The sequence below is a fragment of the Bradysia coprophila genome, unplaced genomic scaffold, assembly GCF_014529535.1.
Source record: "Bradysia coprophila strain Holo2 unplaced genomic scaffold, BU_Bcop_v1 contig_94, whole genome shotgun sequence".
Lineage (NCBI taxonomy): Eukaryota > Metazoa > Arthropoda > Insecta > Diptera > Sciaridae > Bradysia > Bradysia coprophila.
The window spans coordinates 8,959,958-8,984,807 of NW_023504022.1; the positions used below are offsets into that span (position 1 = coordinate 8,959,958).

The 24,850-nt window shown below is 34.8% G+C and overlaps 1 protein-coding gene across 1 annotated transcript; it reads right to left on the reverse strand.

Annotated features, from left to right (window-relative positions):
- Nucleotides 1-722: 722 nt before the first annotated feature.
- Nucleotides 723-24,562, reverse strand: LOC119085251 (protein spaetzle 3). The gene is made up of 8 exons (XM_037195587.1): nt 24,496-24,562; nt 19,337-20,573; nt 17,545-17,678; nt 10,302-10,426; nt 2,983-3,369; nt 2,793-2,918; nt 2,486-2,621; nt 723-1,146 (listed from the first exon to the last, which is right to left on the reverse strand). The coding sequence occupies exons 2-8, from the start codon at nt 19,968-19,970 to the stop codon at nt 1,120-1,122; spliced, it is 1,569 nt and encodes a 522-aa protein (XP_037051482.1). The 5' UTR covers nt 19,971-20,573; nt 24,496-24,562; the 3' UTR covers nt 723-1,119.
- Between the last annotated feature and the right edge of the window lie 288 nt (nt 24,563-24,850).

Here is a 24,850-nt window from a genome sequence, read left to right on the forward strand (position 1 = left end):
TGGAACTCACCCACAGCACGAGGCTATTAATACTAAAGCGAGTCAAAAAACAAATAAATAGAGCAAACAGCTCTTCCCTTACCCAACTTGATCACGTGAAGTGAAAAATAGTGAAGTGAAGACGCTGTTTCGACCTCGGGATTCATCAGTTGTTTCCACTGATCCCTTCCCAAAATAGCAGTACACTTTCAGTTGAACAAGTTTTGAAAGTTTACAAGAGCAAGTTCATCTTCTGATGAAAAATCGGGAAATAAAGTGGAAAACTGCTGTGAAAACACCCAAGCGCAACAAAAGACAGAAAAAAATTCATTCAAACAGAATCAACAAACGCAATAAACGAACCCAACTAAACTAGACTCAGAGTCAATCTGTTCGGACGTTCTCAATAAATTCACTTGTTCAATTTGTTATTACTGATTCCGCAATCTAGAAAACCAAATGAAACAAAGCGTCGAGTAATTTGCTATAAAAATTCAGTTTATTTAAGCTAACCGTACGTATGCAATATAATGTGGTGTTGTTTTTACAATGGTAAATAATTAATTAAATCTAACAAAAAAAATGGTGAAAAACAATGAAGAAAATAATTGCTCGATAAATGTATAAAATTCGACGACTAACAGTTTTACAATTTTGAGTCGTCGAACCGAATTTTGTTTGTAAATTTTAATTTAGAATTCGACATGATGACAATTTAATTAATTTGAACGATAAAAAAAATGTGTTTGTGTGGACAATTTACCCTAACACTCCCACTCGACGAAAGACACAAATCATTGTACAAAATTATTAATGACTCAACTAAAAAATCTTAAAAATAAAAATCGTCCACGTCAAAGCTAACAACTGCGATAATTTCGACGATTTTTCTGGCAGCTTTTTTGCCTTTTTGTGTTTCAAAATTATTATTTTTTTTGTTCAATTTACTAATTTCTAGGATTTTTTTTGCGTAATTTTTTTGTTGTCAATTTTTCTGTTTGTAAAAATAAATACAAAAATAGAAAAAGGAAATTAAAAATAAAAATGAAAGAGCCTTATATATGCGTAAGATGGAAAAAGTTTTTTGTTTGTCGTGAATGAGCTTTGTGAGAATCTTTTGTTTTTCTAGAAAAAGGTTTTTTATGCTGGTGGTGCATATGTTGGTGCCTAAAAAATAATCGAAACAGAAGAATCATTATAATTTCGTTCGGATAAAAAAGAACGTCTACGAACACTACAAGCAGATTCATAGATTTAGTGACACCAACGCCAGTCTATGGCAAAGTTACTGAAGTTGTACTGCAAGAAACCGTAGCGACAAAATATCCTCAAAGTGTCGAAATCAGCAATCTCACTCCTCACAGTGCGGTTGAATGGAATTTAGTTGGCCATAAAATGCACTTGCGATACTTGTGGATATACTTTTGATGTTTTTGGATATTATTGATCAGATCGAAGCCCAGAACAATAATCCACGAAAATTTTTAACCATATAATTTGGTGTAGCGGGTCCCATGGCACCCAAGGAAGCAAAGGGCGTGTTGGAAAAATTATTGGGGTGGCAAGTAGTAGAGGCTGGATTTCAGCATTAAAAAAAGGTTTCCTAGGTGCAAGGGAAGCGGGCGAACACTCGTTGAAGCTTAAAATTATACAATTTTCGAAAGGGCGTGTACCCCAGGTGCAGAGCTAAAAACCGTTTCTAATTGATCCTAAAAGAGGTGTGCTGTTCCAGCTACTAATCAAAAAATAAAACGAAAATTTTGAAAATCATCTCTACCCGAGGTTACAACAGTTCAAAATTACAACTCCTTTGTGTTTAAATTTCCGTCTCATGACACCTCTGGACCGTTGTACACGCTCGTGGTGATGTTTTTTTTTGTGATTAGTAGTGGAAATGGAAATCACTTTTACAACTCGCCATCTCCATCCTTGGGTGTCATGGGTTCTACTACAAGGAATTATACTGTTGAAAATAATTAAATTTTGTGGATTCGGGGTTCCGACCTGATCAATAATATCAAAAGCGTGTTCCAAATTCCATTAAATTCCGCACCGTGTCCTCGAAATACGGTTGAATTTGAGTGGTGAGGTTGTTCATTTCGACACAAAGTGGTTCACCCGGGAAAGTCGTTGCCAATAAAAAAAACCGTATCGTGCGTGACGAAGAATAATTTGAACAATTGACTCTCGCCGTGTGCTATAAAACCATTAACTCTGGACCAGTTAGTTCGATTATTTAGCCTCTTCGGAGACACGTATCCGAAAATGCTGGAAACTAAATTGAATTATGAAAACTGTGAAAGGTTCCAGCCTAAACAAAAGAATTTCGAATACGCAGACAAAACCGCGCTCCGCAAGATACGCAAGATGACACGTGATACATGCTCTCTATATGATTTCGAATGAGTTTGAAATGAAAAATGAAAATGTGGTCAGGCTTCGAGAAAATGTCACTAAACTTAATGAATCGAAAATTGAAATGAGTCTAAGGACTGCATCGACATACGCAGCATGATGGAAACAAGAACCAATCCATGAAAATTCCTTTACAATCGTTGTCGGGATCGTAGGCCAATAGACGATGCCATTTGTATTTTTGTTCACAGCCGCATTCGCCGCCACAACGACTGGTTTGCAGTTTACTGGGGAATAAAAGAAAAACGCGAAATTTTAGCATTGATCGTTGGTGGACCACCAATGGTTCTACAATAAGAGACTGAGACAGGGAACACATTGATCAAAATCCAAATCGTTTGACTTATTTTGTTTCAGTTCATTCCCTTCTTGGATCCATCAAACCAATGTAAACTTACGTGCACACTTCCTGATGAACCGCCTGTTCGAAATGCATGGTATTGACTACAGCACGAATTTTTCCGGCAGAATTAGATGCCCAGTAAGGAGTAACAATTTCTGTTTTCGATTCACAAGCATCAATTCTGTAAGAAACAAATCCGGTTAAAGGTTAAACGATCGCGTTCAGCAGCGCCACAATAAGCCTACCGTCCCGTATTCGGTTCCATGGAAGGATTTAACGCAATGTTCGGTCTCGTTGGCCCGTTCGTTGAACGTTGATTTGTACTCCTGAAGTCATTCGGATTCGTTTGCCGTTTATTGCGATATTCTTCGAAGTATGACGCGCCCGAACCGCTTACATCATCATCATCATTTTCGGTTAAAATTTGTGGTGGTCCAATGAGATCGGGAACACCGGGCGGGAATGTTGAATTGTAGGCATTCCATGCTGTAAAATGGGCCTCGCGTTTCTTTTTACTGTTCGGTGGACCATATTCAGACGCCGGTGGACCATATTGTGTAACCATCTCGAAATCGCCGTACATCCGCCGCATCAGTGCCTTATTTTCGTCGATAAATTGTTCGATGCGATCACTGAAAGTAACGAATTTTATTGTTAGGCGTGCGAAAGCATTGTTATAACCGAATGACATAATTTCGAAAATGATTGATTTGATTGGAGGTGAAGCAAAACTGAAAGAGAAAAAAACCCAAAAAAAAACCTCAGATCGCGTTTTATGATACACTATTATTCGTAACATTAATTGAATCAACAGCGGTATCAAGGTTAACTAATTAGTGTAAATATCATCTTGATTTTTTTTTGTGTGCGTTGTGGCTGTGTCTAATTTTACAAATTCCTTATGCAATTGACCTTATTTATAATACGAATCACAGACACGTACTAAGTGATACATCGATAATCGATAGTCTGAAATGTTAGTATACCGATGAAACCACGGCGGTATGTTGAATGGCCGGCATTGGAATTGTAGAAGAAAAACCGTATGTAGTCCAGCCCCTTTTGTCAGAATTGCGGGCATGGAAACTATGGAACAAACTATTTCATTTTTCGCAGGGGGAAAAGAAAAATTCACTTTCGCCACACTTACGAGACAAAATAAACGACATACTTGCGCGGAAAATCGTTGTTTTGACTCGTGTGGTTGTATACATTCTCCACACTACTTACTCTTCAAAATAACGATTTTCCGCAAAAGTATGTAATCTACTATTACCAACTGTCCCATGCGAAAGTTGACCATTAAATAGCAATATACCCCCTGCGAAAACGATCCATTACATGCGGACTATTTTCGGTTCATTTTTTTCATTTTCCTATGAGGAAATCAACGTTCGCATGGGACAGGTGGTGAAATTTTTTTTGAATCGGACACACCATTTTTGTTTCCGGACGTTTATGGTGCTATCGATAAAGAATTTCATGGTGATCATTTCGTAGAAGAAGTTTTTTTTTAAACGACCTCTCCAGCTCGGGGAGTTTTTTAATTCCAATTTTAACCGAAATAAAGTTACAAATTATGTCAAATAAGATGTTTATGGACTCATTTAATGAAGTTTACACGCAAGGTGATACATTCTGATATTTCATGGCAAAGTTCAGGTCTATAGAGTCTATTAGACACACAGATCATTGAGTACTTCTGGTCACCAAATGACTACTGGTAGTGTTAAGAAATATCAGAATATATCACCTTGCGTGTAAACTTCATTAAATGAGTCCATAATTACCTTATTTGACATAATTTGTAACTTTATTTCGGTTAAAATTGGAATTAAAAAACTGCCTCAAAAATCTTTCGAGTAGGTCGACTTACCCACATATTTGACATGGTAAAAAATACAAGTCAGATAGCGAATAGGGCAAGTTTGGTATTTTTGGAAAGGTGCGGTCTCAGGCTATGAGATATAGTAGCAACTGAAGCTATACCCAGCAGTGGATGAGCTAGACATGACCAGAAAGCTTCCCGATGGTGAAAAAATCAGTGAAAGTTGTCCACATTCACAAAGTTAAAATGTTAAATTTCTTGTTAGTGCATATAATTGTTCGGTAGACCAGAGACAACCAATATATAGCAATTAATTTCATTTTTAGTCGAACTTTCCATACATTTCCATTAAAAAATCTCAGGAATGTAGGCACCCATTAGAAAGTTTTTTAACATTTGTTGAAAAAATTGAAAAACCCCCTCCCAATTTTTTGATATGTTAAATGGGATGTGCTAGCCTTCATTTTAAGCCAATAAAATGAAAAATCGGTTAGGGTGCTCATTGACAAAACCATAAAATTGGACTTTGATGCCTCACCCTGACTCACAGCTACAACCTTTCGACCCGACGTTACTTTTATTAGAATCGTCTGTCAATTCTCTACAAACTACCATTAGATCAAAACCGAGCGGGTCGTTTCATTGCGCGGTAAAATTTTCTGAAAAAGTCATGATTCTGAAATTTTCAAATTTTCTTAGAGTCGCCCCGAGCTGGAGAGGTCGTTTAAAAAAAAAACTTCTTCTACGAAATGATCACCATGAAATTCCCTATCGATAGCACCGTAAACGTCCGGAAACAAAAATGGTGTGTCCGATTCAAAAAAAATTTCACCGTAGTAAACCAAAATACATTAGATGCGGCTACGTACTTCAATACTTCCGAAACAACTTTGTGATACTCGCAAACTCTCTCGTGCATTTTTTAGCAGCTTGCTTCGGTAACACTTGTCGAAAAGACAGTTGCCGAAGCTTGTTGCTCAGAAACACACGAGTGAGTCTGCGAGAATCACAAAGTTCTTACCTCATGGAATGAATTACTTTCTCGGCCGCTCTCTGATAGTGATTTCTATGTTAATGGTGTTGTGGTTTCGTCTCATTTCAGTTTTCAAGCACAATAATCGTCGTTTGTGACTCGTGATGAAAGCTGAATTTTTCAGTACACGTCGTAAGCTTGTCCTACTCGGCTCCGCCTCGTTAGGATAAGCTTACGACTAGTACCGGAAAATTCAACTTTTCATCATTCGTAACAAAATGTACTATTATCATCATTTCTTGAAACAAATTTTGTTGAGCGAACAAAATGACATCGATATAAGGATTTCCCCAAAAAGTGACCCGGAAAATCGCTATACTTTGAGGAAAAAAAGAATTACCGGCCCAAAAATTTCTCATTTAAAAAAAATTGTTCCACAGTTTTCCATGCCCAATCATATGAGATAAAGAAAAAAAATCATAAAACGTAAAGTGAGCGGTGAGAGTGACACAACAGACTGGACTATCTACCCTCCGTTTCTAAGAGTAATTTTACCTAGAGAGGAAATTTCGAACAAAATTAGTTTAAATATGTGGTCCCAACATGAAATACGAAATGTTAATTGGTATGTTTTTGCCCTCTTACTATCGAAAGCGTGAACTTATACATGTGTTGGTGTAAAATTATATGAAATTTGTATCTTATACAAACTAATGTTGGGACCACATTTCGTCGTACAAATTTCCTCTCTAGGTATAATTACTCTAAGCTCCATTTAAATACTAATCTGTCTCGGTGGATACTTCTAATACGGTTCTAACAAGAATTAAAGTTGTTCGACAACAGGTTTACATAAATCGATCTTTTGACGGACTTTCACCATTTATAAGTCCGGTGTGTCATTTTTTACGCCTCTGGAAAAACTGATCGGCAGATCGAATCGATAGCAGGAACAAAAAAAGTTTCAATTTGTTTCCTAAGAAATTTTCTGTGATCACCACATTCATGTGAACGATCGTTCAATCATCAGCCGGTTAATAAATTATTTTTAATTTTTTTTTTAAACGAATTCGGATATTTGATTCGTATCTCGGCAGTCATGACAGAGATACATTTTCGCTAATACCACCGACAAATAACATTTTTCATTTCAACTTCCATTTCGATGATGATCTTATATATTATGTTCATTGTGATCACGTTAAATCTCATTGTTAGCTTAATATAATTCCATTTTGTTGAAATGACTTTGATGATCTTTTGGATAGAGTTGTTGTCTATTATAGATCCCCACATTTATACACACGTTGAATAACATGAATGGTATTTTTCATTAAAAAGAATTACAGAAAAAAAAATCGAGAACAGGTGTTATGTATTGTAATTGAATTGATTCGAATTTATTGTAAAATATTTATTTAATAAAAAAAATGTTTTTTTTTCGGTTTCATTGTTCCATTACAATACGCGATGGTGTATGGGGTCTCGATGTTTGGATCATTGAAAGTTGACACAATTCTCTTTGATTGTTATCAAACATTCGATTTTGTTTGGTGTCATTGGTTATTGGATGAAACAATTCAAATATTGACGCATCAAATATTAAATGTTCGACGGGGACAAACACTTCTACAGATTAAATAAAAAGAATCGAAAGTCATAAGGAGTGGTGACGTGAATGTTCAAGACGGTGTTTGTGTCTGCCGGCTTGTCATGGTATCCCGACAAAACGTTTGCTACCACTGGTAATGACTACAGTTCTACTTCAACTGATTTTCAGCTGGTCCTCTCATACACACAAAAGTACTTACGCGTCTTTATATGGGTGAAATAGTTACAAGCATGCACGCAGTTGTAGTGATAAAACCGTATAAAGACGAACGAGCAGTTTTGATTGTATGAAAAGATCAGCTGAAGCAAATTCATGACTTATTTTCACTGACTTTTACTGTAAGAATAATGAAAAGTTGAGTCTATCGATTCGTTTTACTTTGCAAAAATGGTGTGCTTGGCTCAATGTAGTAGAATCCGTACTTTTAAGCGACTTGTTATCTATTGTGATGAGCATTGGCTTATGTTCTCATGTACTAAGTAAATTGATTCAGGCTGACCCGAACCGGATTTCTACCTGATCTTGACCTGAACATGTAATTTGATTTATTTATTTTCAGAATCAGGTCAGACAACCCGCAATTTTTCCAACAGATTACACCACGGATGTGCGTGACACTATTCACGCTATTCACATATTTTTTGTTAAAGTTTTTAGGGGGTGGATTACACCAAATTTGGGGTTATCCGAATCTACTCCTCATCTACTTTGAAAATTTCAGGTTCAGGTCAGGTTCGGGTCAAACCTGAAAGTGAAATGTCAGATTCGGGTCAAACCAATGCTAGTTCGGGTCCGGTTCGGGTTGAACCCGAAATCGAGGTTTTAGGTCAAATTCGGGTCCAGCCTTAAATCTCAGTTTAGGATCGGGTCGAAATTAAGTAATGGTTCCCGTCAGATAGAACTCTACCCGTTCAGAGCAATACCTAAACCAAAGAAGTAATAGATTTAATTGTAATACGGCATCACGTTTGCCATGTTAGTTTCCCGGTAAAAAGCGACATTTCAATTATTTCAAAAAGAGCTTACAAGCCTGAACGGATTAATATTGGTTTTCTCAATCAGTCGAGTAGTTAGTGCGCAGAGATTCCAAACTTTTTGGAAATCAGTTTTATTTTCACTTTCGTAACAATAAAGACTCAATCGACTGACTGTTCAATTCTCCTAAAATCATAGGATTTATTAATTATACCAGCCAATTCATGTCGGGATGATCACTGAAAAATCAATCCATTTAGAAGCCGAGACAGTCTAGAGAACATTGTAGCCTCAACATTTTCAATTGCAGCTTTTCGTCAGTCATGAAAGCTAGCCGGAAAATCAGACCCTGATTTTAATATATTTTTGGTATCGTTGGAAAGCTGGTTAAATATTAAAAACTGCCTGCACGTTTTGAATTCGAAAAGCTAGGTGGATTTTCTTCCTGATTATAAATCAAGAAGAAAAAAATTCTGGCCCGTCAGCATCATGTTTCCTGTTTTAAGTTGAATGAGAAGCACATTGGCGTGAGCGAGATAAATAGTTTCGTCTCGATATCGCCAATGTAGTTTCCATTCCATGTGAGGTTACATTTAACTCAAAACAGGAGAAGAATTACGGCTGTCATTCTCTACCGGTTCTCTTTCTCAACTCAATCGCAGTCAACCGTTAAAATGTCGAACATTTTAGTGCCTTTCGTAGAGAAAAGCATTGCAAATGTCCTACTTTCTTCACATTCATAGTGTTTTTCTCTACCAAAGGCACTAAAATGTTTGACATTTTAACGGTTGACTGCGATTGAGTTGAGAAAGAGAGCCGGTAGAGAATGACAGCCGTAATTCTTCTCCAGGAATAGCTCATGATCATGAAGAGCCACCCATAGCTTTTCATAATCGTGGCTGCAATGGGAACTTAATTTCCATTTGTCAAGTACTCAAAAATGTCCCGAACCAATTTAAATGCACTGATAGGACACAGCAGTTAGAAGTCACAGTTCAGCGAAGGTAAAATTTTTACAAAAATCATTAATCTGTTCAAAACTGTGCCAAGAATTTACTGCTACTCAATTACTGGACTGCCGCTTACCAAAATCAATAAAAACGTCTTATGGGCAGCGCACTTTGTATTAAGACTTTTTCAAGCGCACCGTGCGTAACCTTCTTACCCTATTTGGATTGTGATCGTTTAAATGTAAGTCCAACTAAGTCAATCAGTTAATGTAGTACAACTTAAAAAAATTGGATTCATATTGATTACTATTGATTGAAGTGATCAACCCCACGGACTGTTAGATCCGCAATTTTTTTTTTTTTCATAACAGAAAAAACAGAGAAGACAATCTTGCTGAATACAATCGAATACACACTATACACCGTTCAGCGATTCAATGTAAAAATTGGTGGACGGACAGAAAAAAAAAACGGTGATTCGCCACATCTTCATTTTCATCTACAACATCATCATCATCACCACGGACCGAAATTATGAAATCAAACAGAAAAAAAAGAGATACGAAAGGTCAAAAATCTATGGCGACGAAAGTAAAAGTATTATCTGTTTCTTTTATTACCATAGTATTATAACATCACATTAACATAGTAAATCAAACACAACCTGTTTTTTTTATCTGTTAATTAATTCATGAAAGAAGAGAAAAAAAATGTTTAAAATATTTGTGTCGAAGAGATGCCAAAAAACTGGAATTATATAATCAATGAAATGGTTGTATGTTTGCATGCGTATGCGTTGAGTTTTACAACGATAATCGAGAGTCTCACAATTTTTTTTTATCCATTTGCGAGACAGCTTGGAGCACGGAACTCGTAATGTTATATATTGTCCAGGTCATATATTGAAAATGGCAATAATTTTAACCGAAAGAATGAATTTTACATAAGACAATGAACTTAAAAAATTTAAATTATTTCTCTTTTTTTTGTGGATGGTCGCGCAGAAAACGATATGACAAAAGCACACATTTTTTAATGCATTATGCATGTGGTGAGCTTTCGGATAATGTTTGCAACATTTTAATGTGTGCGATTTTATGCGTGAAAGTTGTCCAGCTTTATTGAATTTTTACCATCTGAATCTTTCACATTTGGTGCAATTCAACAAGATAGGTAATTGACAAATCATTGTTTAAAGTGGATGTAGTTTGGTCGGATATACTTACACTGGGTATGTGTTTCCGGCTGTCGGGCAAAACAGTTGATTGTAACGCTTCACACATGGTGTACCACGAATAACTTCGCCGCGAATTTCTAATCCTAGAGCCACAGAAAGGGCCGTCCACCAAATCTGCAAACAAAACGGAGACAAAAACGTTAGTACAAATTAGTGTGTGTTGCTAGTTGAACATGAGTCACTGAATATAATGATGATAATGATTTAGACTGGATTTTTCTTTAAAAAGACGCAAAGGGTCTTAATATGTCTATTAATGATAGATGATTATGTGATAGATTAATCTTGACGTCACTTCCAGTCACATTTCACTCTTTGACTGGGTCCATAATTTGTGGAATTTGCAAAATTTATGAAATTCAAAGTTCAAGAAATTTTGAAAAATTTCACAAAAATTCGTAAGTTTCTCGAATTTGGCTAAGTTTACAAATTTCGCATGAAATTTCGCTAAGTTTCACAAAAATCGCTAAGATTCACAAAGTTCGCTAAGATTTACAAATTTCGCTAAGTTTTACAAATGTTAAAGGGGTTGAATCCATTAAATTAATCAATTAGTCTCTGCCGGTTATTGATGAATTTGATAAATTTCGCCAAGTTTCACAAATTTTGTTAAATTTCAGTGAGTTTCACAAATATTAGGCCTTGCAGACTCACGCTCATCGCGAAGTTGCGACAAATTGCAAAAAAAAATCGACCAAGGGAACAACAAAGAGGCTAAGTTTCAAGTCATCGTCAAGTTGAAAACACCTAACTACAGAAGGCAAAAAGGTCCAAATCGCGTTATCCCTTAAGTACATGAACTCTGAGACTCGTCAGGGATAGGAACTAACTAAAATTTGTTGCTATCTGATCCGTTTAAAATAACAATAAACCCAGCTGTGATGAAAATCCAGATGATTCAAGCAACATTTCCCTGTTCTATCAAACAAAATGCACTAATGCCGTCATTGATTCCGTCATAGATTCTAATAAAATTCCATTAAACAAAGTCTAGCGTCCTGTTTATTCGAGCTTGGAAATACCCATTCATGAATACGATTAATCAATGAACCGAAACGGAAACATTTCTTTTTTTTATGATAGGCACGTAGCTCCGGTACGCTGTTAAATTGATTTTTTTTTTAATTTAGCGTGCAGGTATTCACGTTTATAAAAGCGTGTATGTGTTACTTATAAGATGAGTTGTAGACCACTCAAACCGTAAAAAGGTTAGTAGTTTGCAGTTGTGTTTTTTGACAAGACATCTTCTGTTAATGTTGTCTTGCGCTATATGAATGTCCATTGTAGTTTAAATGGAGCGAAAAAGAGGATTGAGAAATGATGATTTTGTGAAAAAAATGTTATCAACAACGACGACAGATTATTAGTTCTAAGAAACGTTTTTATTTCAGTCTGTCGAGTGTCTCTGTCCCAGACGACTGGACTCAGGATGTGATCTATGTGGAGCACAAATAGATTCAGCACCTATGCCAATGCCCAGCATTTATCCAGTCCAGGTACAAATGTCTGGGCAATTTTACACTTAGAATCGGCACTATTAAATCAAGGATGTCCTAAGCTACATATGTAGTTCAGGAAGATTCTGGAAAAAGTACGGGGTGTAGTATTCTGGCATAATGACGATGCATGGGTGACACAATGGGTCCACAAGAGGCCTACGTGCATATCTGTTTAAGCAATTAGTCTCTGGAGTTAGACAATTTTCAAAATCATAAAATCATTAAACTTTTAACAACACCTACATCATATGTTAACGACAACAAGAACAATTTAACAATTGAAGTAAGAGATTTGTGTCAAACAGAAATGACAGATTTAGTGGTTGTGGCGCGATACACTTGCTGCTTCTTAAAGATTATTTTTCGGCAACTACTCAACCACTAAATTAATTGCCATTCAATCGTCAATTAATTTAGATCTACCTCCTATTACGAGTTCGAAAAACAAACTTCTCATGAAAATGCCGGTTGAATCGGAACCACATTTTATTGTCTGTCCGTATAGAGAGTTGTTGTTGTTCATAAAATTGATGATGATATTTTAATGATATAAAATGAAACGACGCGATCTAAACGTCATAAACGTACATGAATGTGAAATTATTCACATGGACAACAAAAAATCAGAAGAATTAATTTATTATCTTCTCTATCTCGAGGCATTGAAGCATACGCGCAAAACCCACAAACACTATACGAACGTTTCATATAAAAAAATAGAGTTTAAGCATTCATGGTTGATTTATCGTGACTCTTTACTTTAAAAGAATTTTAAGTATTAAATTTAATGTGCATTAAATTGAATGAATTATTTTACAATTTTTTCCAATGCCGGATTTTATATTGTTTAGCTTTTTTTTAATGAGTAATTTTTCGTTACAAATAATTTCTTAAGCGTACCACACTCTCAACGAGTCAATTATTATGATTATGTTAACATATTAGTCCGAAGTCATTGCGTTGGAAATTAGTTTAGGAATAGTAAGCAATACGACCGAGTTATTCAAAATGAAAATCTGGTAAATTATACTCGAGCGACTATTTTTTATGGGAAATTTTTCCATTTAACATACCGTTATTGATGCTAATTCGTTGAATTATTTTTAACGCTCAACCAAAAACTAATAACGTTCGTCAATTACCATCGACATAAAGCGAAAGCACAAACTCTCAACATTCTCAAGTGTGTACTTGTTCTAACGGTCTCTTATCAAATTGAACAGAAAATTATTTTCTTTGTCTTCAAACAAATGGTCACGTTTCAGTTTGAGCTTACGATAAACTGACTTATGTTTTAAATGAAAAAGAAACAGCTGGAGTTACATTTTTCCTTCTGGATACTGTATCCAGCCAGGATACATAACGTAAAAATCTCTTGAATTTGAATCGATAAGAATTCTTCATCCTTTGTTCCTTTTTGGGTTAGAAAATAAATAATATTTTTATCCGTACCACACAGAGAAAATGAGGTGTAAAGGTCAGCAGAGCAATTTATTTTAATAAATTTATTTACTGAAATTTACCAAAATTTACCGATTATTTCCTGAAAACAGTAAATTTTGGTAATTTCGGTAAATAACCAATACCAATAATATGCCCTGGAGAGTGAACGAATGCGTAAAGCACAGGCTACCTCATGGGAAAATAACAGTCTGCACCCAAACACTGTTTAAAATCGATTTGGTGACTACGAAAAGTACACGTCCTTGCGAAGATTGTTGAAGAGAAATTCACGAAATTTAAATCAGTTTTAACAGTTAAAGGTACAGCTCGATCTCAGGTTACTCCAAATTAACAAGGAAATTAAAAAAATCATAAAACCCAAGATTTTCTAAAAGAATTACCATTTGCTATTGGGAAAGTATAGGAGAAATCAGAGCTTCAAGAAACAGTTATGGAAGAGATACAGAGGAAAGAAACACGCGCTGGCTGGACACATTTTTCTGTCCTAAGCACACGCTATTTTATGAAATTTTGATTTTGTCGCGCAAATTTTAATGCGAGATATCAACGTAGACAAGGTCACCGCAAGACAAAAGAAGCATTTTGAAGCATTTTACCGTTATTACCTCAATTTCGACCAATATCTACGAATATCGGAAATTTAATTATGGAAAACCACACTCGAATATTACCATCCAATTTTTAATTACTTTTGAATTGTTAGATGGATAGCGTGGTCGTTCTTACAGGAAACATTTTTTCTAACAAAATAATTGAGACCTCCCCCGACTACGAATTAAAATGAACTCGACTTTTTGCGGTTATTAAATTAACGTCTGTAACTATCCTAACAATACAATCAGTTTAATGATTGTTGACTTTTCAGTTTTATTTAATTTTAATTACTTTATAACTGCAAACTACATGTGTAAAATTAGCTCGCATTTCATTGCTAAGGTCACCATTTCGTTATGTAATCCTTGTAGTAGCACAATAGAATTACGTTATAAATTGCATGAAGCCATGCCAGGTGAATTAAATCGAATAAAATGATTTTGATTTATGATCGTTTGGAGTTTGTTGGAAGGAAAAAATAAACTTTTTACACAACGCTTGATACAGGAATCCTTTCATCAATTCGAAGGAGAATTTTATGGCGCTTCATTTTACAATACTGTACTGTATTGTGTATCAGCTCTGAATTAAATGAAATTTTAACAAAAAAAAATCGCTTACCATATGCATCGTGAATCAATATTCAGTTTTGCACCACAAACATCCAACAATTTCAAAGCAAAATCGCAAAAATTAAATAAATTTAAACAATCGACACAAACACCGAATCAATAAAATTCGGCAAAAAGTTTTTTTTTATCAAATTTTCAGACTTTAATCAATGTTTGCACTATGACGCACAGTTGGCAACTAATTTAGTAATTACAAGATTCGGAAAAGATTTTTGCGATTTTAATGTGAAAAATTGATTTGTGTCTTCGAGTGAAACAAGTTTCATTTTTATTGTTAACGCGCGCGTCGTCTGCCTGTATGGAAGCTTTATTATGTTTGATGTTGATAGACAATCAATTACTGTTAAATACATCCGTCCGTATAATGTACACCACCGAAAGAGTGTAATTGTATGCGGCAAAATGTTATGTTTCATTGCCGACTAAACAAACATTTACGGAAGAAGTGCGAAAGAGTCTTACATTTCGGGCTTTTCATGTAATGCACTGATAGAAGATATTTTATTAATTTTAAGCAGAAAATTGATTCAAAAATTTAATTTTTGATTTAACAAGTTGCTAGGGGCATTTAACCTTTTAGAAACGGCAAACGTGTCGTCCGGTATTAAATCCCCTACATCTAATATTTGAAAATTCGCCAGGTCTTTGAACGAAAATCTTGTACTTCATTTGCTTCAACATCGATGTTTCATGTTACTATAGCAGACAAATTAGTCATGGATGTTTCTTTTGTTGATTGCTATCGATATCAGATGATTAGACTTCAGTAGTCTTTACTCTCTCCTCAGAAGTCCAAATAAAAGCAACTTGTATAGCAATGAAATCTAGAAGAGTGGCAAGGGATATTCTAAAAAAAAAGAATTCAGACGATTTTCAGAGAGTAGCTTTGGAACATCAGAAAATTGTGCCTTTCTTTTGAAAAACGTTGTGTTAACCTCGGGGAAAAAGTAGAAAATTTTCATTTTCTCGGGTTAACTTATGGCCCACGATACTTGAAACTAGAGAAGTGACAGACTTCTTCATTATATGCCGCTTATCGTTTACAAAAAATTTAAGACTGTGACTGCACGGCTGTAAACTTTGGGGTTTATTAGATACGCGAGAACACATCACTTCTGAGGATTTTACATATAAAAAAATTTACCACATCGTCACGGTGAGGACGGTGTGTTATCAAATCGGGTGATGAAATGATATGAAAGTATACTTTCATTTCATTTATGATTCACTAGACCTGTACATGCAAAAAGATATGACCTGCGTCATAGAAGTTGGTAATTTCTTTGCAACTGTCGCCATGGTCTGATGAGATGTGATTTATTTTTCAACAGCATTATTAAATGCAAAACAATCGTAAGATGCTTGCACACTATCTCACAGATCGAAACATTTGGCAGAAACGTTTTTCATTCATGACGACATCAGGAGAGGAAAATTTTTTGTGTACGATATCCGCCATATTATCGTCAAGTGTGGTGTGTCACACTAGGATCTGTATCTGAGCACCTCAAAGTTTACAACCTTAGATGACTGTGCATATTTTGGAGAAAATATTTTCTGAGGTGTCCCCGATTGGACAAAAAATTGTTTATTATTCGATAGCTACGAGTGAGGCGAAGCCGAGGTCAATAAACACATGAAGATGAGATTTTGAAATTTCTATCCCAAGTTCTGTAATCGATCTATCATGCTCTGGGCGTCAAAAGTTCTTGAAATTCAATGGAAAGAACGGTTTGCAGTCCGCATACCCGTACTTTTTATGTTTTAAACACTACCTTCGCGGTCCTCAGCATATAAAATCCATTATATAGCTCAGGGAAACGGGAAAGTCTCCAATTTTCACATTTTTATCGCTGTTTCTAATTAATATTTCATTTCATCGGGTCCAATTGTCGCTCGCTTCTGTTGATTCTTTTTAATTCGCGGATAGGCTCAGTTCTAATTTAATAAAATCATTCGAGATAAACTTATTTAGACAAATCTTGACTCCAAACAAATATTTTAATTTTTTACCCACAAATGTCCATAAATCACATTCGTTGCTCGGGAAGCAATGACTGAAAATCGTTACCAATCCTACTTAAAACATAAACAAGAATCTCACATAGAATTAGCGTTCTTTTTGAACGAATCTTTTGTATGGTTTGGCGCCATGGCAATAATAAGAAGCGACAACAAGTTGCAAATAATTTTTTTTTTTCGTGTACCAAACTCAAATCAGCTTATGTGTCATTTCAAATTTGGATAATTTTTTTTTCTCTGTTAACCACAAAAGCCAGCCACAAATATATTGCAAAAAGTTAATAATTTTGAGTCTGATGAAAAAAAAAAATCAAAATTTAATTGGACTGTGTAAGTCAATCCGAATCGAACTGTATGTATTATTCAACCTATAGATCATTTGATTGAACATATTATTGCAAACAATAAATAAAAAAAAAAATAAAAAATAAAAATAAATCAAGGCAACGCCATCAGGAAATTATTTTACATACCTGTAACGGATTACAGATAAACAAATAAGAAATCGTATAGGTAAGACCATTCGAAGGCACATAAATATCGTCTATCGTATATAAAAGCGTCTTGGCTTCGGTACAATTATTTATTTTTCTGTGGCTAGATTTGTTCACATTAAATAAATTTAATGGCAATTCTCTACGCTTCGACATGGCACATTATAAATTTGATACAGATCAATTTTATGATCCAATATGTTATTGATTTATTGAAATGCCATTACAATTTATTGGTCTTTTGATAAGGAAACAATTCGCATATCGACACTGGAAGTGAACGACACGATTATTATTGTCAATATACAAATAACCCCCCATTTGCACGGACATATGGGTGTGTTATAGGTATCATTAAGAAAGTTTACAGAAAAAAACGGTCATACAATACAAAGGCATGTAGAAGGTCAATCCGAACGGAATTTTGTTTCATGAAATTGTTTCCTGTGTACAATTGCATTTCATTGCAGTTGCAATGTCTTATGTCCGCTGATGAATATGTTACGAAAACGAACAAAAATACTTACAGGAATTTGTACAAATGTTCCATTATTAAGCGTAGGATAAGAAAATAATGGCACTACCGGAACTGTCCCGTTTTTAAGAAATATGGGTCCCTGTATTGGCGTGACTGTTGGTGTGGATGACTCTTTGGGTGCACCTGCAATAGACGTAAAAAATAATATTATCTTTCCAGCGACCTATTTGAGACATTCATTTTATGCGATGGATGAACACACAGATGGGTAAATAAAAGATAAATCCTCATGCTACCGAACGTTACCCTTAAAAACCATTTCTAAACTCTAACGTAATTTCGAAGGGTCAAAACAGGTCAGGTCGACTTGAAATCTGAAGATCAGACTATCTGAATCTGATTAGAACTGAACCTGAATTAAAAATGTTTACACAGCCTGAATTTATCTGAAATCTGAAAATCTGTAAAAGTTTAGGTAAATCAAGTCAGATTTCAGGTATACCTGAAAAATTCTAGATATATCTGAGATCTGACCTGAATTACCTGAACTTTTAAAGATTTTCGGAAAATTTAGGTCAGGTCAGGTCAGGTCAGATTCAAGTATTCTCAAGTCGACGTGAAATTCAGGTTCAGATCAAGCGATACCTGATCTGTTCCGAATCTTAAATTTTTTTCTTAGTATTACGTAAAGCCGATGGCCTGTTTTTGGGAGTTAAAATTTTGAAAATTCCGAATTGTTCTGAAAAAGTTCCGAAAAAAATCTGAATTTTCGGAACCTTTTTAGAACTTTGGGAATTAAAGTTTTCAAAACTACGCCCTGGTTCAGTTTTACTATCCAGTCGATTTACTTCATTTTTCTCCAAAAAGAAATGTTTTAAAAATACAATCACCTAGATCTAGCCGAAGGTACTATGGACCGAATCCTCATGCTGTCTGACGAACAACTCGACGATTTACTAGCTCAATATACCTCTGATAAATGACATAAAACATTAAGCTTCCGAATAAGGCATGCTACTAAATCTGTCACATCTCTTGTTCAAGGTATTGACAATCGTAAGATGAGAAATCTTCTACTTTATTTGTTTGAACAAACATTTCGTTATATAAGAGAATAATACAGCCAATTAGATTATTTCTGTCATTAACGTCGATAACAGATGAATGAAATAAGGAAATATGGTTCAGTGCTATGGTCGATCAAATCAAAGTTCATCCACGAGGGCGGGTGACACCGAAATCGATAAACGCACTCAGTATAGATTGTGTGTGAAATCCAAGGTTCTGAAAGAACAGGTTAAGACACATCTGAGTTGATCACGAAGGCGGTGACACACAAATTTTGACAAATAGATGCTATTTATTGAACATACTCATTACAGATTGTTTGAAATGTCAACCTGATAAAAACTTTTTTTTTTCTTCAAGTTGACATTTCAAACAATCTGTAATGAGTATGTTCAATAAATAGCATCTATTTGTCAAAATTTGTGTGTCAGCCGCCCTCGTGGGTGTCTTAACCTGTTCTTTCAGAACCTTGGTGAAATCAACTTGAAGGAAATGTTTTTTTAGGAAAATTCGGAATTTTGTTTTTGTTATGTTGACTTTTTCAAATAAACTTCGTATCAACTGAACTCAATTTGTGTGTCACCGCCTTCGTGATCAACTCAGAGTTGTCTTAACCTGGTTCTTTCAGAACCTCGGATCGAATCGACCAAATCAACCAAATGCCCAAAAAGAGTCAGCCTACTTTCCTATCCTAACCCGACTATTATTCTCGAACTTCAAAAATCAATACCATGCCATTGGAACAAAAAAAAAGGAAATCTCATTGACCCTACCTTGATCGTGTCCATCAGCTCCATGATCATCATAATAATCATTTTCATCTCCGTCATAATCTAAAACGGCATGAACCTGCGTTCTCGAACCCTGACCAGCATTCACTTTTGTAAAACCAGGTGCTTGTTGCGGATACGACGATGCACTAACCGAACTAGTGCCGGCTCTCGTATTCGGTTGAGGAGTGGCTGTCGGCGTTTGTGTATACGTAACTCTCTGATTATTGTAATTGTTAAAAAATTGAGTATTTGGTGGTTGTGCCGTTCGTTGCGGTACATTTGAATTTGAGTAGCTGCCTTCACCGTACGTTCGGGTGGTTTGGGTTTGATATTGAGATCTGGTCTGAGATCGGGTCGATTGAGTATTGTATTGGATGGGCACGGGCGGCAGGTATTCGTTGTTGTTTCGACGGTAATTTTGTTGTGTTACCCGGTGTGATGGTGTCGCGTACGGATCGTTTTTGTAATATTCCGCGTTCGTTCCGTCGGCATCCAATTCACTTTCTTGATGTCCAGCTGGACCGTATAAGAGATTATTCACAGCAGTTGCATGTTGTTGTATTGGACTGATTGTGGCCGACCAACCCTGGCCGCCAAGTCCTCCAAACGGGAGTGTATAGTTTGCTAGAGCCATTTTCTGTTAATAAATTATTTCGATCTTTGCTGTTTGTGTTCCAAATTTTCGTAATGTTGCGCACAGATTTTTATCTTTCTACTAAATTTCTGTCTCCAGACACATTTTTCTTTTGTATATTTTCTATTAGCAAATTTGGTTTTTTTGTTGTTTATTATTCTTCGTTTTATTTCTTCTGATTTTTTATCTCAAACACAATAAATTGTAGTCACGACTTGTCTGCATTCATTATTATTTAATACGACTTATGAAACACACAATAAAAACATGATTGAGTCATGTCAACGAGCCCAGTCAATGTTAGCAAAGACAACACCTCATCTCAGCATAACTTTGATCTCGCAGTTAAGTAAATCACATAAATTATACATACGCTCTTTTACAAGGTTTTTCTTCTTATTTTTTTTTTTTAAACGACGTTTCACCGCACTTATTTCGAGGCTGATTTTCATTCACTACTCTCGGAGTTTTTTTTATAAGCGAAAATTTCAGTCAAATTCCAGTGCTAATTTTTAGCTCATTATTTTGCGTATGACTTGACGATATTTAAACTGAATATCCTTCAAAGTCACTTTTCCGACACACGTTTTTTAAATGAAGAGACTAAAACAGAAATAATTTACATTATTGTGACATAGACGTACACTCTATGTAAACTGTGTGACGAAATAAAATGGGAAAATTTTCACAAAACACTTTTTTTTCCCATTCAGTAACATGCTCTACAGGTAGAATGAAAAATTTCGAGTCGTCATTCACTCACGCGTATTTTTAATATTTATGTGCAATATAATACGAATTTTTGTTCATGCATAATGTTTGACGTGCCTCGACGGACGGTGCTGTTCGCTTGATTTCAGCGGTGATATATGATTCGCTTGGCAATCCTCTTAAGTATTTACACAAAATTTTTAAATTTAAATTTTTAAAGTTACGACTTTGAGGAGATAGAGTCGTTTTAGTTTTTCTTTCATTACAATTTCGTGTTAAGACTTGGGCGAGATGATGATGGTAATGATGATTGATGTTCTGCAATGTTTGCGTTTTGGTTTATTTATTTTTTCCTTCTTTCTTTCGTAGTAGGTTTTTAGGTCGTGTGTGGAGTGTGTGATAATTTTTTCTTTTTATTTTCCTTTTCATCGGTGAAAGGGAAATGGTTGCATTGAAAGAATTGAATGGATGGATTTGTTTCAGTAATTGCAATTTAAGTTTTGGTGAAAAGATTGGATTACGTGGAGAGAAAAGTGAAATTCGACACGTTTTCCGTTTTGGGAGTTGTTGTGGTTTGTAAATGATTCCACACAAAATTTGCTTAAGAAATGAAAATTTAGATTTTTTATTTTAGTAATTCCTACGAATTCCAATCTAGATTTTCATCTATTCAACGAAACTCTTGTGGAATCAGTTACAAACCACAACAACTCCCACAACAGAAAACATGTCGAATTTCGTTTTTCTCTCCCTGTAGAACGATGCATGAACGATTTTCGGTCTACCGTCAGATCTTAAGATATTAAAATAAATCACGTCCGGACTAGAGACTGAGAGGATTTGCAAAGAAGTGAATTTTATCTGTTCTACAGTGGAAAGAGTCTGTAAATTAAAGAAGAATTTTGACTTGATTTTTGAATGTCCCTTAAACAAAGGTGATACTGAGTGGTCATATACACTGAGGAAATGCAAACAATACCTCACTCAAACTCAGTCGATATTGTCGACAGATGTATGGAAAAACTATAACAATATTCCGATTCAATTGGTTCTGCATTTTCTCAATTTATTTGATTTCAATCGCACAAATAAAGGATACCACAACTTTGGCATGATTTATGATTGTAATTAAGAAAAAGTTAAAAAAAAAGATTTTTCTACCATTACGAACGAATGTGTCCTTCAAATTAAAATTTCCAATTAAACGAAAATAATGTTGGTGTGGCTTTTCAACGAACCAGAGTTCCATTCAAAATTAATGTTTTCGTTTAAGGTCGTTCTAGTAAAAATGCTTTTACGATCAGATTCAAATGTCATATCCATAAATGCTTAAAGCAAGACTATGTTAAACGTATACGAGTGTATACATTGAAAAGTACATCTAAATTTCCTGAAATTAACTGATGCCAAACTAAATTAAGTTCGAACTTTCTAGCGTAATAAACAAGGATTCATAAATTTTCACTTATTTTCCTAGATTTTCTCAAATTTTTACAAAAGTCATTTCTGGAAAAATTTTGGAAAATATAAAAAAAATTAGTAAAGTTCGCAGCCAGCTTTATAATACAGTCTCACGAGAAAGCTAATCTAATAAACCTGCAAGCATATGACCGGTATTGTTATCTATTACTTCCATCATATTTTTATTCTGTTGATTTTCTGTTGATATTGGTCCCTAGAAGCAAAAAAAAATTCGTCGATGTTTGAGGGGCTAGCAAGAGGTGATGAAAAGCCAAAAACATGCACTTTTCTCGAGACTTTTCTTATGGAAATTTTTCCGGCTACACGAAACGTACAAGGTCGTGTGAGGTGTCATTAGAAAGGTAGTTGCATGTACTTTCGGGGCAAATAGTCTTATATAGGTATAAAATTCATCCACGACGAGTAACGAGTAGTTGGAAGTATGGTAAAATTTTGATTATTTCGGCGGACGCTTCCTTTGTATCTTATGACTACTTGAGACTATTTGCCCCGAAAGTACATTACCTTTCTAATGACACCTCAGACGAACTTACGTTTCGTGTAGCCAGAAAAATTTCCATAAGAAAAATGCATGTTTTTGGTTTTCGATCACCTCCCACCAGCCACATAAGCTTCGACGAATTTTTTTTGAAAGTTTAGGCTACTAGGGACCAATATCTACCTAGGCGCAAGAATTTGTTTTTCTCAGAGAATGTGTTCGATTTCCATAGGTCGTCTAAAAGAATCGAAAGAATCACTCATTGTCATTTGAAAATATGGTCATACCACTAAGGTTTTTAAGGAGAATCTAACAAGTGAACTGTAACAATGCCAAGATTTATAGTTACTGTGGAATGTAATGTCAAATTTAAAGAATACTCCGAAATAAGGAAAAATACCATTTCTCATCCAGCCATGGCGACAGTGGTACCTGATAAGAACGCTATATAACTTTGCTCACGAACAAGTCTAGCGAATCATAGTTGAAATGAAATTTCAACTAATCACCAAACTTGTTGACTTGTGGCCAGTCTACCACAAAGCGAACAAGGCAAGGGGTTTTCTCATACGTTTGCGGACATATGAATATGTCGTAAACAAACTTCGTAATGTCCTCCGGCATAGATACATTACCACGTCATTATTTCAATTAGCATTGCAATAAAATCAATAAGAACTGGAATATTCCATTCGGATTTTCCGATATTCGATAAATGAAATACAAAATTTTTAAAATCAAGAGTAAATGTTAATGTCAGGCACTCATCGTCACGTGTCACAATCAAAACCGTTTCAAAATGTTTGTGACAAAAATTATTCCATTCCATCATCATCAGAAGACGACGAAAAAAATCCATCTAACCCATTGGCAATTGTCCATTTTTGCACTTCAAACATTTGAGTCTTTTTTTTGTGTTGTGTTTTGGCATATAATATGTAAATAATTTCACTTTTCATATGATAATAACGTTTTCTCTCCTCGTTAATTCCTCAATTTATAACCTCTTAATTTATGGTAATGTGAATTTTAAAATTAAAATTTAATAAAGAAAAAAAAACGGCATAACGAGCACACATATCAAAAAATTAAAAGAGTTGCGTAAGAGAATACATACGTTTAAATGCTCATATAAGCGATTTAATGCCGTTAACAAAAAAAAAGAATGAAAAATTTCGTATAGACACGGAAGAAATGCATCAAACAGAAAGAAATGCCAATAAATAAAAAAATTTTGAATATTTTGTGGTAAACAAAAGACATCAGCGTACAAGCGATTTTCAAGTGACGAACCTGAGTCTCTGCTTTTTTTCGCCATATCGATTGAATGCTGCTGATAAACCATTATAAATAATTTGGTGTAAGCACCGTGTCGTTGTGGTATTTTTTTCAAGTTTTTACTCTTCTGTAAAAATGTGTATCGAATATTGATCGTTTCAAAAACATTTCGATTTATTAATGTATATCTGTATGGAACGTTAGTATGTCCGAGGATTTTTTTTTTATGGGGAGTGGGCAGTGTAATGGATATGCATGAACAAACATTATATTTTACATAAATATTTTCAAACACTTGGGTTTAAAGATTGTTTTCAGAATTGTAAATGTGATATTTTTTCTGTCGTTTTTTTCATTATTTCTTTCAATTTTTCAAAACACAATTTTCACATTGATTCCAACGAATCTTCGAACGAAAATTAAATTAATTATTTTTTCTTCTCTATGAAATTTCATCAGCCATAAGTTTAAGTTCGAAAAAAAAACCTCTAAATTTAAAGATATTTCACAAGACTTTTATTGGTAGCTGGCTGGGTCCACAAAAAGCAAATAATGTAATCCGTATAAATATTATACCTAAATAACAACTCACTAGCGCGGTATATCGGTATCGTATGCGATGTTGCAAACGCGAGATATAAAGTCAAACTAAAACGTTTAAATTATTATGCAAATACGTCAGGTAATTTTCGTTCATACACATACATCTCACAGTTTTCGGTACGAAATGCGGTAAATATTATTTTGGTTGATATTTTAGTTGTGAAAAAGGTGAGAGAGGATTTTTTTCTGTCTTGTGGTCGATTTTCAAGTATAAAATTTATATTTTTACGCTTTAGAGAGGGGTATATGTTTGCGAATTTGATTCAGAAAATTAATTTTTTTTTGTTGTTGAAAAACGAGAGTTTTGTATTGAACTAAAAGGTATATT

Coding starts and splice junctions, on each gene's coding strand:
- LOC119085251 (XM_037195587.1), bottom strand. CDS start 19,970: ATGGCTCTAGCAAACTATACACTCCCGTTTGGAGGACTTGGCGGCCAG. Junction 17,679..19,336: donor AGCTGATGGACACGATCAAG/GTAGGGTCAATG, acceptor CGTCTATTGCAG/GTGCACCCAAAGAGTCATCC. Junction 1,147..2,485: donor TCTTGTTTCCATCATGCTGC/GTATGTCGATGC, acceptor ATTATTTTTTAG/GCACCAACATATGCACCACC.